The 14,503-nt window shown below is 32.7% G+C and overlaps 1 protein-coding gene across 2 annotated transcripts; it reads right to left on the reverse strand.

Annotated features, from left to right (window-relative positions):
- Positions 1 to 223: 223 nt before the first annotated feature.
- LOC131636296 (mediator of RNA polymerase II transcription subunit 17-like) lies at positions 224 to 8,332 on the reverse strand. Of its 2 annotated transcripts, none has more exons than XM_058906922.1 (9): positions 7,970 to 8,332; positions 4,200 to 4,394; positions 3,834 to 4,032; positions 2,756 to 2,869; positions 2,405 to 2,490; positions 1,798 to 2,182; positions 1,251 to 1,712; positions 856 to 1,170; positions 224 to 751 (listed from the first exon to the last, which is right to left on the reverse strand). In XM_058906922.1, the coding sequence occupies exons 2-9, from the start codon at positions 4,292 to 4,294 to the stop codon at positions 428 to 430; spliced, it is 1,980 nt and encodes a 659-aa protein (XP_058762905.1). In that variant the 5' UTR covers positions 4,295 to 4,394; positions 7,970 to 8,332; the 3' UTR covers positions 224 to 427. The 2 variants fall into 2 exon arrangements, with proteins under 2 accessions (XP_058762905.1, XP_058762904.1); XM_058906921.1 differs by having other exon boundaries at positions 4,200 to 4,398.
- Between the last annotated feature and the right edge of the window lie 6,171 nt (positions 8,333 to 14,503).

A 14,503-nucleotide genomic window follows, 5' to 3' on the forward strand; every position in this document is an offset into this window, starting at 1 on the left:
CTAGACGTCCAAGATGCTTCTGTTTACACAGTACAACACAAGACACCAAATGGGGGCTTTCTGACTATATCCTTATCAGTTATCTCCCTAAATGTAACTTCTGCATAAGTTACCAATTTTTCACAAATGGATTAGGTAATAAAGTTGTTTGCATAGTATGTGTAAGGTTTTGATGACAGACTTAGTGAGCCTTGCTCTACCTACAAAAGATAGTTCTTTCCACTTATAAAATTTCCCAGAGCTAATATCTGATTAATATGTCATGATAAATAATATATTGATGTCCAATAATAGTTGCCCGAGACGCGAAAATCTTCTTCCACTTGACAATGCAAGAAAAAACAAGCATAAGTACTCTCTTCAGCCTCCAATATATAAACAAAACAAAAAATGTCTATGTTTGAGACCAAAGAGAGTAAATACAACTTCATTGGCCACCACCACTAACAAGGGCAATTACATCTATCAGGGTAGCATATAACAAATCAAGAGACAAGGGACCTAAGAATTTCCTATATTCAGATGCACCATCAGTGAGGTTGGTATTAAGCTTTTGCACCTCTGCAAAACTATCATCCATGACTAACCACCAAGATATACAGGCGTCATTATCTTCTGGATCCACGTTTGCAACAAGGCCAAGTGTTTCGCCCTGCTCCAGTTCAAACGATAAGCATAAGAAGTCCCGATTTGCCTTTATCCCAACCATCAGAGCTTCATGATATAGCCAATTAACAATCTGGCTAGCCACCTGTAAGAATTAAGGTAGTAAGCATGCATGAATACTTGTAAGCTTTCCAAGTTTATGTAAATTAGCAACATAAATACAATCTTTATCTTATGAATTACTTTTACCTGCTGCAAAATAATCACAGGAAGATCAACTAAGTTGCAATTATATTGGTTTATTGAGTGGGTATCCTCAGATTTTCCCTTGAACAGACCTGCCACATTAGGAGAACCTTCTGCTTTAACATTGATGCAATCATCAATTACCACGACCTTAGTCCAAAACTGACGCTTGACAGCATTTTTATCAAAATGATCGGAAGTTTTGATTTGGCAACCACGAAGAATAGATGAAGGAACCTCCATGAATAAGGTCCATGATGACTCCCGAGAATGCCACGTGGGATTGGAAATTAGTTGGAGATAAGGGACCTTGAAGACCTGCAGATGTCAAAAAGAATATATTAAACAAAATGTCCACATTACAAGCAGCTGTAGTCTATAGATCAAAAGAGCAATACCACATTTTCCATCTCTGCAAGAATTTTACTTGAAAATATCCTATGAGACAAAGACATGAAAAAGTGACCAAGAAGAGTTGATCCATCTTTTGCCTGTGCACCAGATAAACGATTACCAGAGGTAATTTGCTTTTCGCTGCCTTTTCCAAATATATGCTCGTGATAAATCTGTTGAAGGTAAATCTCATAGCATGTAGAATTAGAAAGCTGCCCAGTCTTCCTAAGAGTGTTTTTTTGGGCATCATGCATTAATATGTCAGACGATCCCAAAGTTGAAAATGCATCATCTGCATTATTGGTAAGTTCACCTTCGACTGTATGACGATCTTGACCAGAGGACACCAGTGATAAGTACACTGAGGTTCCTTGACCTAAACTTAATTGTAAATAATTTTCCCGTATTCCAGTCAGAGTGTAACCGGTAGAAGTGCTAAATGCTTCGCGATTCACTAGATCAAATACCTAGAAGAAACAAGTAAAAAGCAACATATTAAAACATGAGATGCACAATGCATGTAAACTGGACAAACTAGACACGGCAATCTACCTGCTCGTTGAAAATTGCTTTATGTACATCACGAAGGAGAAAATGTGTTTTCTTCACACACTTCTCATCATTTGAAGATTCTATTCCAGATTCTTCCAAGCAATCCTCACCAGGTAAGTGGGATTTGTCTTCATTGGATTTCTTCTGTATGTCATCTGGCTGTGCACCAACAAAACCAAATTGAAGAGAATGACATAATTCGGGAGACACATTTATTGCCAGCATCCCAGCTGCATCATGATTGACACGAACAGTGGACATATGAGGTGACCGAAAAATGGCTCCTTGATCATACGAGTTATCAAAGAGGTCAAAAGTGAAGCCTTCATTCCCTGGAACTAAAGATGTCTGTCGTTGCCGTTTTACTTTCCAGTTTTGCTGCAACCTGTTCTTATCACAAAATGTGATAGCTAGTTATGTAAGTTAGTAAACAAGACATTCTGCAAAATAAGCTGATTATGGAACAAATACAGGGATTTGCAAAATTATTTCATACCCAAAGACAATGAAATGTAGTTCATGTAAGATCTAAACATGCTCTCAAATTTCTTATCAGCATTGACCAAAATAGGTGTATTAAAATTCAAAGGTGAGAGTGGAAAATCACCTGATAAGGGCACCATAAAATCTAGCTTCCCGAGCAACCTGCTGTTCAAAAGCTTTGGCAGATTGCTTGAAATATTTCCCAACTTGCTGGCACAGAGAAGAAAGTTTGTAAATGAACTTTATTGCTTATTATATACCCCAGTAAAAGCTATACAAATTTGCTTATGACTCATGGACAAGTTATTAGAGACTCAAGTTGCTCCATGTTTTCAGTTGTATTTTTTAGTTAAAGCAAATAAGCTATAACTTCAGTGAAAAGAGGAACTTAATATTGTGAACATAAATAAACTGGAAACAAACTAGTGAATTATTAAATTTTTTAAAATAAAAATGAAGATAGAAGAGTATTTACACGGTAGCATTGAAGCTTCGTGGCTGCAGATACAGCAAGGTCTGACAAAGTTTCATTTGGTAATGATTTTGGCCTGTTCATGCTAGCCACAGCTACTGCATCATTTGCTTCCACCTAAGCAGAATAATTTTAACAAAACATCATCCTATATTGTCAGCCTGTACATATCATACAATATAATGAACTGTGTCATGGGAAAAAAATCTTTAGCAATATCTAAAGCATGGTTGCTGTTCAGAATGCCAAAAACTTGGTAATTTGCAAATGGATTCATTAAGACCAAATGAAGCAGAGTTATCAATCCCCCGGGAGAGCGGTGTGGCGCGTAGGCCAGCCGCTATGTGAAAGCACATCGTGTCGCAGTTTGCGATCACGGGAGCGGAGCGCTTCCCGGCCCGGAACAGGTTGAAACCTGCTATCGATCTATGATTTCTATGTTTGTTTGAATTTTAATATAGTAGTACTCTTAAGTTTGAATTTTAATATAATAGTACTCTAAGTTTGAATTTTAAGATGTGATGTTTTGAATTTGATTAAGAGTTTTGATTAAGCCTTGTGCTTTGATATTTGATTTTATGAATCTTTATGGGTATTGTGTTATTTGTTTAGTTTTACATTAAATATATGTTCTAATAGTTATTATTCATATAATTAGTTTAAAAAATAGTCAAATAGAGGCTATCCCGCTATCTCATTTTTGGGGTCGGCCGCTTCATTCCGATGTCTGGAATTGATAACTCTAAATTGAAGTCATCCATTTCTTGATGAACCCGGAATTGCTACTTCTTAAAGAATCGATAGTTGACATCCATAGACATTTTCTCACAGCTGAATTTCATCCTTTGATGGATGACATACATAATTTTTTAAAGCCAGACACTATTTATTTTTCTTTTAGAGCCAGGTTTCAAATGGAGCTTTTAAAGACCTTTTTCAGAAACCAAATAGCTTAGAGCAAATGTTGCAAACAAATATACGAGAGAAATTCGAACTAGTCAGAAGTCATGAAGATTTCTAAATGTAGATGAAATCATGAAAGCAATGATTTGTTGTTGTGGGAGAAACATGCAGTACTCACAGTGTTGATGATATCTATGATGACAGAGAGCTCCTGATGAGCGAACTGCAAATTCTCCACCATGCCTTGCCATTGCCATGGTGTTGAGGCCTCCTTTGAGCTCTTCTTCTGCTTCTTTTTCTCCTCATCCTTCTCAATGGCCCAAGCAAAGTCAATTCGCCTGATTAGAGAGGTCCGCTTTTCATCGTAATCCACATCTCTGCAACAATACAGAGGGAGTTACAAAATGCAAGTGCAGACAGAAATTAGAGTTCAATTCAACATTCTTAAGAAAGATAGCATAACTCCACAATTTTCTCTCGCACGTTGCACAAGATCTTAATATTAGTTGAGGAACAAAAAGGAGGAGAAGAGGAAGAAGCTTACAAAGGGAATCGTTCAATTCCATTTTCTTCAATGGAATCCAAGCGCTTGATTGGGAGCTTGTCAAGGGAAAGTTGCAATTCCATGCCTTCCTCCATCTTCGGAAAGTTTGTTTGCCAAACAATTTCTTAAAACCCTATCGTGTTTGAGCCGCCAAGTAATGCGGCATGAGACTAGACACTTGCTTGAAGTCTAAGCCTAGCTGCATAATAAAATAGCAATTAATCAGTTTATAATCAAACAATAGAAAAAATAAATAATTACAGTGAATGGTATTACAAAACAAGAATATTGTTTTCATTTTAACCTGTTTATCTATCTAATCAACAGATAATTATCCTTACAAGCCTTTATAATTACAATTTAATATAGAGTCAATTAACCACCAAATTATCAGTTAAATGTACAATTTGACTATTGTTTGTAGTCAATAAAATAAAATATTTGTCAACCTGTTAACAGTTATTTTTTAAAAAAAAAACTTAATTTAAAAAAATAATATTCTCAAAATAAGAAATAAATAAAAAAAAAAATTAATTTGCACTTTATCCCAACGTATCATAAAAAGTGTTTCATTTGCACTTTATCTCTGTCTCAAAATAAATATCTCTTTACAATACCAATACAACATTTGTTTTTTTCCACTATTATACCCTTATTTATAAACTTTCACTCTATTCAACTTTTTCACTAACTATAATTAATAAGGACATTTTAGTAAATGATATTGATTTTATCATTAAAATCAACACATCTAATGATTTCTTAAGAATCGCGCATAGCTCAAATAAGACACTTATTATGAGATACAGGGTATGAGACGGACGGAATAATAGACTTTAAATATATGCACATTAAATTTTAGAAATCTCATAATCAAACTCAACAATATTGACATTCAGTTAACTTGAAAGTTGAAACCTCATAAAATTTTCAAAACAAAATCAATTTCGACTTCTCAAAACAAAAAATACACCCTAATGTTCAAACAAATACTCTGTCTTCCATCAAATCATTCCCTTTTCCTTACTTGCAGTCAAGGCTTATAATTATGAAAACCATGAATTGCAACAGTAACGTAAACATAAATCAGACACTCACAAATGATAAAACACCAAAACAAGGTAAACCAGACCCCTCGCATATGATAAAACTCAGAAATAAAGTCACAATGCAAGTCAATTTTCAATTTTTTCCGATTTTAAAATTTCAATCGGAGAGCAACAAAGAACACACAGTACCTCTGTCATTATAAAAATCTTCAATTAAGAACCAAACTTTTTGAAGTTGAATTGTCTGATATAACCTAAACCACTAGACCACTAAAATCATTTATATGACAACTCCAAATCCCATTCCAAAACCGAAGTTATTTTTCATTTTATATAACAAAGACAGAATAATCCATGACCATCTTGCAAACAAGAGTTAAATTTATAAGGGCATCCAAGAAAATCAACCAGTCGGTAACAAGAATGAACAATTTGGTTCAAAATTAACAACCCTTAACCCATAATAATTGCCACACGGTAATTGAAACAAAAAAATGCAAATCACTATTTTTACAAGCAAAGGGTTATTTCATAATATCATAACGAAAAGGAGAAATAACAAAAGTCAACAGTTAGGGGTGATTGTGCATGAGTTCCAACTACCAATATTATGTTATAGCAATCAAGTTGTTTATAGAAATCTAGCAGCTCTGTAAAATATACAAAGGAAATCAAAACCATGAAGTAGTATCTGCTTTATTTATCAGAACAGAACAAAATTTACTCTTGAGTTGTTTTGGATTTAACATTTTGAAGCTTGAAAACTGCTTATTCACTTGGAAGAAGTTAGGAAGATTTATATGATACTAATGTCAAATTTAGAGGTGATTGTATGAGTTCCAATATTATCTTATAGGAATCTAGTTGTTTATAGAAATCTAGCAGCTCTATAAATATATGAAGAAAATCAAAACCATGAAGTAATATTTTTTTTATAACATGTGTAAGAACCTCGTTGAGGCATTTTCACAAACAGCTTGTGAGTGCACATATTAAACATTTCTAGTCTATTTGTTCCTATAACATGAAGATTTATAGCATGTGAATTCAAATGAGATGAAGAGTGAATGTTAATTTTCGAAAAACTAAAGATTAAAGATAGATGACGAGACAAGAGTACTGAAGAAAAATAGAAGTGCCAAGGAGCATAGACGACGACGGTGCAATGGAGTTGACGGCGGCACAATAGGGATGACGGCGGCGGCGGTTGCTTAACGGAAAGGAGAAAGCGTGATGCACAAGAAGTTTGCTGAACGAGAAGGAGAAAGAGTGATGCTTTGTGAACGGATTGGAAAAGGAGTAGTGTACATGAAGTTTTTGGAATAAGATGAGGGAAAGGCCCAAAAAAATACATTATGTGAGGGGGCTAAAATCAGGGAATTACTTCTCCCACCCTTAGGGATGCTCACGCATCCTTGTGAAAAACCAAAAATGTCCCTAGAATGCGGAAATGTATTTCGGGACGCACCACGCGACAATATCTCGTGAGCGAGCCACCCCATTTTGCCAAAAAAATAGTCCGAAAGATTACTTCCGAAATAAATCCGGAAGTATACTTTCGTAGAGAAAAGAACACAGGAAAATGAAGAATAGGATCTTGCCCTGTAATAATATCATATAGAAAAGTAATGGATTAATACTTTCATAATTTATTACTACAACAAGGTGTAATGTAGGAAGTGGAAACAAATTGCTATATTCAATCTTAGATTTCTTCTTTGGGAAAATTTATTATTTAACCATAACAAGGTGTTTTTCATGGGCAACGAACAAAAAACTCCAGTGTCGAATACCCAATAACGAGCTCATCAATCTCCGGGAAATCCTGTTAATGCCTTTGAGGTCTTAGTTTATCTTAACAATCTAGTTTACTACCTCTGGTATTTGAATGTATGGGATAGCAATACTTATTATATATTGGCTTTGCTACAAACCTAGATTTTGAAAATATATCCTTCAATGAAAATTTATCATCTTAAACACAAGTTAGTTCTTGATCTTGATCTAAGCATGCTATAACTTTGCTATGCCAAGTGTATTAGAAATACATTGATCCCAAAATTTTGATGATAAGGAGGAAGTGAGTGTGACGAGTCTTCAATCTTAGTGTTACATACTGCTCTATAAGAAAGGTCCACACTTAGGGGATTCCTTATTAGAAATACATTGGTTATTGTTCTTTTCCCTGCGTAAGTATACTTCCGAACTATTTTTGAGTGTGACTCACTTAGGAAGGAATGTGGTGATTTAGGAATTAGGATGCATCAAGAAATGCATTTCCGGATTTGAGGGACATTTTCGGGTTTCTATAGGGTGCTTCCGCACCACTGAGGATGGGAGAAGTAATGCCCCAAAATAAGAGAATAAACACGTCAGACCAATCATCCATGATAAAGGATCGCCACACCAAGCATTGAGTACCATCGACATCAAAATATTAAGAAATTGCCTAAGCATGGAACAATCTCGTTATCGATCATTAATGAAAGTCAGCCTCGGGTGCAAATAAAATGGTAAAACAATTTAAAATGAAATGGTTAAGAAATTTAAAATAATCTAAACAACATGAATCCCCAATATTGAAACTGAGATAAAAAGATGAAAGCAATTGTCCAGTTGGTTACCCTATTAAATTGTCATGTGACTTGAGGGGCTATTTTTCTTGTATAAATTCTAAATCTAAGAAACACCTTCAATCTTGTAATGATAGAAATTACATACCCCTGGATAGTGTTGAATGTTGATGGAGAGTGTATAAGGTTGGTGAAAGGAGAAGAACCAATCTGCGCGCGAGGGAGACGGAGAGAAATGCGACGCGCGAGAGAGAAGAGAAGAAGGTGCGGCTAGGTGGGTCGCGCACCGGTGGCGGAGTCTGGTTGAGGCAAGAGTGTGAGTCTGTTGGGTTTAATGACGGTACAACAAAGTAGTTTCAGGGGGTTTAAAAGGCAATGATCCAAAATGTATCTATTCTGTAAGTGTAATGGTGAGTGAGTCTTTAATGCACATTTTTCAGGATTGTTCCGTCGGATCTCTATTGTTTGGGAGTCTGTTGTTGATTATGTTCTTCAAATTGATTTTAGGGTTCATCACTATTGTAATCGAATAATAATAAATATTTTTTTTATTTTTTTTTTGAATAAATATTCTACTAACTCAATAAAAGTTATTTGGTAATTAAGAATAATTTGATAAATTCCTATATAGCATATTATTATTATTCACACACTATTAAGTATTAACTTTATTTTTTCTTTTGAAAAATTTCTATATTCATTTATTATATTTTTTATCTTTTTAATAAAACTGTTTTTTTTTTGAGTTAAAAGGTAGTGCACTGACAGTGTAAAATAGTTTTACACTGTCATCCAATAGGGAGTCATAAATGTGCCATGTCATTAAAGTTTTTTTTAAATAAAAGAATGTTTTAATTGGATGCTTGGTGGTGATTGGTTGACAGTGTAAAAATATTTTACACTGTCAGTGCATGACCCCTTTTCTCTTTTTTTTTCTTTGTAAAAATTAACTAACCTTTTCATTATTATACATAATTACAAAAATATTTTTAAAAAATATATTATATTCTTTTTAGAGTCTGTTTGGTAAGACAAAAAAAAGAGCTTTTAGCTTTTCAGCTCGTATTAATAAAAAAGCTCTGTTTGGTAACTCTATTTTAGCTTTTAGCTTGTAGCTTTTTTACTAGCTTTTAGCCTTTTTTTTCAAAAGCTATTTGAAGTAGCTTTTGAGCTTGTAGCTTATAGCTTGTGAGTTTTTCTTCCATTAATACCCTTATTATTTTAACTAAAATATATTATTACCCTCATTAATTAAAATGCCATTAATGTCATTTTGTATCTATCAGCTAATGAAACAGCTAATTTACCAAACAGTAACATTAGCTTATCAAATATCAGCTACTAGCTACCAGCTACCAGCTAAAAGCTACCAGCTATCAGCTATCAGCTAGTTTTACCAAAAAGAGCCTAAGAAACTATATTACATATTTTTTTTCTATAGAGTATAGTCACTCTGAGTGTATAAGAGTTTTACCCATACAATCAATCAAAATGCTTTAATTTACTACGTAATTATAGTTTTTTAAAATTAAAAATAGAAGCATGTCTCTTATTAATTGACAGTGTAAAAATATTTTATACTGTAAGTGCATTTCCTTCTTTTTCCTTTTCTATATTATATATTTTTTAATATATATTATACCACTTTCAGTTATATTAGTGGTTCAATCGGTATTTTAAACAAAGATTAGTAGAGAAATGAAAAGTGAGGATGAAAAACTTAAGAATAAGGTTATTTTGAAACCAAATATTACTGTAGTTATTGTTTCCAAATACAGTGAACAATAATTTTTTTATTTTGACTTTTTTATAATTTTCATATTAAAATAACTTATATAAAAACTTGGTTAATATAATTTAGAGTTTGGTTATCGAGTGTTCTGACATTGAATTTTAAATCTTACATAGTAAATCAATTTTGATTAATATTATGTATAAAGTTGGTTAATACAATGTTAATGAGTTCTCCAAAAAAATAAAAAAGAAGTTAAATAGTAAAATAAAATTGAGTAATGAAGTGTAAAAGTTGGTTAATACATTTATAATTTAATGTCAGAACATGGTAATAGTATGTATTTAATTGGTTAATAGTGTACATTTTTGTGGTTAATATAATTGTGAATTTAGTTAATGACACATCCTTATATTTGTGTTATAAAATAAATTTAAAAAAAAATTATTTTTTTTTTAAAAAAAATTATTTTAATGAAAAAATACTGTTCACCGTATAAATACGGTGTAGTATTTGGTGTCATTATTTGGTGTCAAGATAGAATTGTTGAAAAATAAATTGAGTCAATCTCAACAAATATGTCCACTTAAAATAGAATAAAAAGATGGGTTAAATAAGTTATTGGTTCCTATAAATATTACAATTTCATTTTTAGTTCCTCCTGGGTTTTGGCAACGGTTTTAGCTGGTTTTGGCAACGGTTTTTTTGTATAAACCGTTGCCTAAAGGCAGTGAGGGACTAAAAATGAAACTGCAATATTTATAGGGACCAAAAACTTATTTAACCCTAAAAAGATTAATGGATAAAATTTTTTTGTCAAGATTCATAATATGTTTAATATAAATGTAATTGTAATATTGTCGGGATACAATCAATGTAGTTGATGTATGTAATTCGGTGGGAGAACTGACTTTTTGAAATGTTGCGGATAGCAAGAGTCGCCACCGACTTTTATTTTATCCAATTTATAGAAAGGCTAAAAGAACAGAACAAGACCTTTAAAAGAGATTTTGTGTTCGGGGGGTAAGTTATACTAAGGGAAGGTGTAAGCACCTTTGTATCCACGGTTATCCATGGGCTCTTAATTGCTTAGCTCACTTTTTGTTTTCAAAATGTTTGAAGAGTTTGAGAAAAAAGTTTGAATAAGATCTTTAGATTGTAAATAAGCGTAGTCTTTTGAATTTTGATTTGAAAAGAAGTGGGAAAAGCATTTGAATTTTGAATTTGAACGGAGCAAGCAATTAAAAACAATTACCCTTAAGTTTAAAATTTATGTTCTTTTAGACTTTAATGGGAAAGGGCTATCCATACCATAAAGAGGGCAGGTAGTCCTTTCATTGGATTTAAAAAGGGTCGTCGAAATCATCGTTCGCCTCAAGACTGTCCCTGCCATAAAGAGGGCAGGTAGTCCTTTCATTGGATTTAAAAAGGGTCGTCGAAATCATCGTTCGCCTCAAGACTGTCCCTGCCATAAAGAGGGCAGGTAGTCTTAGGGAAGAATATAATAGTCATTTTAGGCAATAGGCGAGGATACCTTAGCAATGTGGACAATCATCATTTATAAGGCAACTTCGAGGGACAAAATTGATGATGATAATGAACTGAGAGCAACATTTGTTTTGCTTAGGTATCCTCAGAATCGAGGGACTTGACTATTTCAGAATCATAATCAAAAGGCAACAGGCAACAAGGCAACAAGAAGGGTTACCCTAAAGGTGTGTGTGTGGCACAATCACGTGGTTAAATTCGAATATTTATCTTGTAAATTAGTGATGCTAATTCAATTAACAGGCTTTTACTCCCTAGGATTACTAACCACGCAGTTAATATCGTACAGAAATTAAAGGCAGAGAATATAAATTCCTACGCTATTACAATAAACACCTGTGGGCAGAAAAATAAAGGCGGAAAAGAAAACCTAAACTATTACAATAAACACCTGCAGGCAAATATAAAAGCAAAAATAGAAACCCTAAGCTATTACAAGGCTTTGGGGCAGATACAAAATTAGGCAAATATAATAAAGGCAAACCCCAAATGGGGGAACAAGTTAACCACAATTAATAGAATATATCAGCAAGGCAAGGCAAAAGGCAAACAAAAGTATTGTAAAAAAGAAAGGCAAAATAAATTAAAATGAAAAGGTTTTTGAAAAGGAAGGCAAAAAGAAAAGGTTTTTTGAAAATGTTCAGGACATACCCTGATTTTTAGGGAATGAGGTTTTATGAGAAAAAAATCGACACTAAGTTAATGAACGACACCTACCTAAGACACCTATGGCTACTAGGGTTTTTTAAATTAATCGAGGCTAGACAAACCCTAAAAATTAATTACTGGTTTTTAACCTAATTAATTTTAAAATTGACTAATGCTGATTAAATTGATTGCTAACCTTAAATTAAATTATCCTAATTACTTAAATCAACCTAATTAAACAAACTAATTAAATTAATTAACTAAAATTAACTAATTAAATAAACTAATTAAAATTATTAACTAAAATTAACTAATTAAATAAACTAATTAAAATTATTAACTAAATTATTAATTAATTTATTCAATAAAGAGAATAAATAAAATAAATAATCTAATTAAATTAAAATAAATCACTTACTAAATAAAACAAATTTTGTTAAAAGGATTTTGTTATTTTATAAAAAAAAATTAATTTTAAAAAAGAAATTTAAAAAAAAAAAATTAGTTAAAAAGAAATAAAAAAAGAATTAATTGTTAAAAAAAGAAATAAAGGAATAAAGAAAATAGTTATATAAAATTAAAAAAATTAAAAAAACCTGCGCATTATCCAGTGTGGCAAGCCTCTGATGGATTATGATGCACCCTCTTTGCTAGAGACGTTAGATGAGCTGCTCCTGGGATCTGATAGCAATCCAAATACTCGAGAAACAGAGAGGATAAGTATGTCCCAATAATTCCTTTTTTAACCGATTTTTACTATGAAACAATTTTGAAAAAAGAACTTGGAGTTGACTAAGTGTTTATTTGGATTGAATTGAAAATTGACTCAGTATGAAATGAATTTGAAAAGAACTTGGTGTTAACCAAGGGTTTATTTTGCGTTTGCATGGAAAATGGACTTGGTGTTGACCAAGGGTTCATTCGCATCTTACGAAAAACAATTTGATTAAGTTTGAATGAAAAAGTCTTTAAATCGACAGTTGATTTTATTTGTGAAAGTGTTTTGGTTTGTTTTTGAAAATAACTTGATACAGATCAAGTGTTTCATTCGTGAAAGGTTGATTTTAATTGTCACATTAGCAAGTTAACTAACTAAACTAAAACAAAAATCAAAACGAAATAAAGTACAATCAAGAGAGAGGGATACATTTTTAAAATGGGGATAGAGCAAACAAATCATAACACACATAACAAGTAATCACACAAAACAGTGTCACACGTGAATTGTCACGTAAGGACCCATATTGAGCTCATGCATCGCAAGGACACGAATTGGGTTTAGGTAACGCGATGGTGCGAGTTCTTATCTGTCTATACAAAACTTAAATTATACGCAGTGAAATTGAATTGTAGCTTCAACATGAATCAAACCACAAATTGCTAGCGCGAGACGCGTTCATGGAAACCAAGTAGGCACATGAAATGTAAACTCAATGATAATGAAAACTGTCATACCCCAAAATTTGCCCATCTCATTTCACTTTCAAACTCATACAATGATTCAAGGCTCAAATGGTTAACCCAAAGCATACTCTCCTAATCAAAGGGTCTTCAAACTAGGGTTTTGGATTTGCTAAGGAGAAAGGACGTATCAAGGCCTCAAGCAAGCTTCATATGATCTCTTAGGATTTAAATCACCTCCATGACAAATTTCAGGCTTCAATTCCAAGATTACTCAGTCAAAAGCTCAGAAAGTCAACAGTCGACTATTTTGACCCAAAAGTCAATTATGGTCAAAGTACAGTCAAAATTCCTGATTTTTGGTTAACATCCTTATTTTGAAGTATCATTCATCATTTGATCAAGGGTTGATCATGATTCATCAAGGAGAGCTCAGAAATCAACAAAAGTCCAAGTTGCTAAATTAGGGTTTCTAAGCAAAAGTCAACTGTACTTTGACTGGCCATAAGTCTCTCATGCTTTATCATAAATTCCCCAAGCAAAGCTCATTCTCAAGTAAATTCAATTCACTACAACTTTTATGTTGGGCCCAAGGTCAAGAAATGCTTCCGCATAAGAGATATAAGCCAAAACATTACAGGTCCTTATAGAAGATCGCAAAAAGCTGTTTTTTATCAGGAGCAATATCATCAAGATAAAATCTCCAAATGGAAAAAAGGTTCCAAAGTGGCTGGTAGAGGACATCTTGAGCTTTCCAAAAAGTCCTAGAACATTTTCGTACGATAAATATTGAAGGAGTTATGCCTTGTCAAAGTTGGCAAATATTTGAAGAAATGCATGAAGAAGATATTGACTAAAATTGAAAATTCTCCAAATGGGCTCATATTTCTTTGATCCAAACATGATTCTAATCTTGTTAGAAGACTCCTGGCCCAATCCCATTCCATTTTTATTATTTATTTTATTTATCTTGATTTTTAATTCATTTTAAGTTCAATTTAACTAAAATAAATAATGGAAAATCAAAGATTTGATTTTAGGTCTATTATGTGATGAAAATATCAAGATTATATCACTATAATTGAATCAAATATCGTGACTAAAGAGATTGGGAAGAGAATATTGAAATTGGACCAAAATTAGAAAGATTCAATGATAATTTTCAATCAATTTCCAATTTCCTTGATTCACTACAATCTAATTCAATTTGTTAACCTAAATCCCTCTCATATATATGGGCAAGTTACTGAGATCAAAAAGGGAGGATTTTTCTGGCCTCCAAAACCCTAACCGTGTTCATAAAAATCAAGAAAAAAGTCAAAATCATTTTCATAATTGGATGTTGTTTTAAGG

The sequence above is a fragment of the Vicia villosa genome, unplaced genomic scaffold (genome assembly GCF_029867415.1).
Source record: "Vicia villosa cultivar HV-30 ecotype Madison, WI unplaced genomic scaffold, Vvil1.0 ctg.001687F_1_1, whole genome shotgun sequence".
NCBI classification, from domain to species: domain Eukaryota; kingdom Viridiplantae; phylum Streptophyta; class Magnoliopsida; order Fabales; family Fabaceae; genus Vicia; species Vicia villosa.

Excerpts from the sequence above, each read along its gene's own strand:
- LOC131636296 (XM_058906922.1), bottom strand. The coding sequence starts at position 4,294 with ATGGAGGAAGGCATGGAATTGCAACTTTCCCTTGACAAGCTCCCAATC. Across the intron at positions 2,491-2,755 it reads CGAAGCTTCAATGCTACCGT|CAAGTTGGGAAATATTTCAA; the intron begins GTAAATACTCTT and ends TCTCTGTGCCAG. Across the intron at positions 1,713-1,797 it reads AAGCAATTTTCAACGAGCAG|GTATTTGATCTAGTGAATCG; the intron begins GTAGATTGCCGT and ends TGTTTCTTCTAG.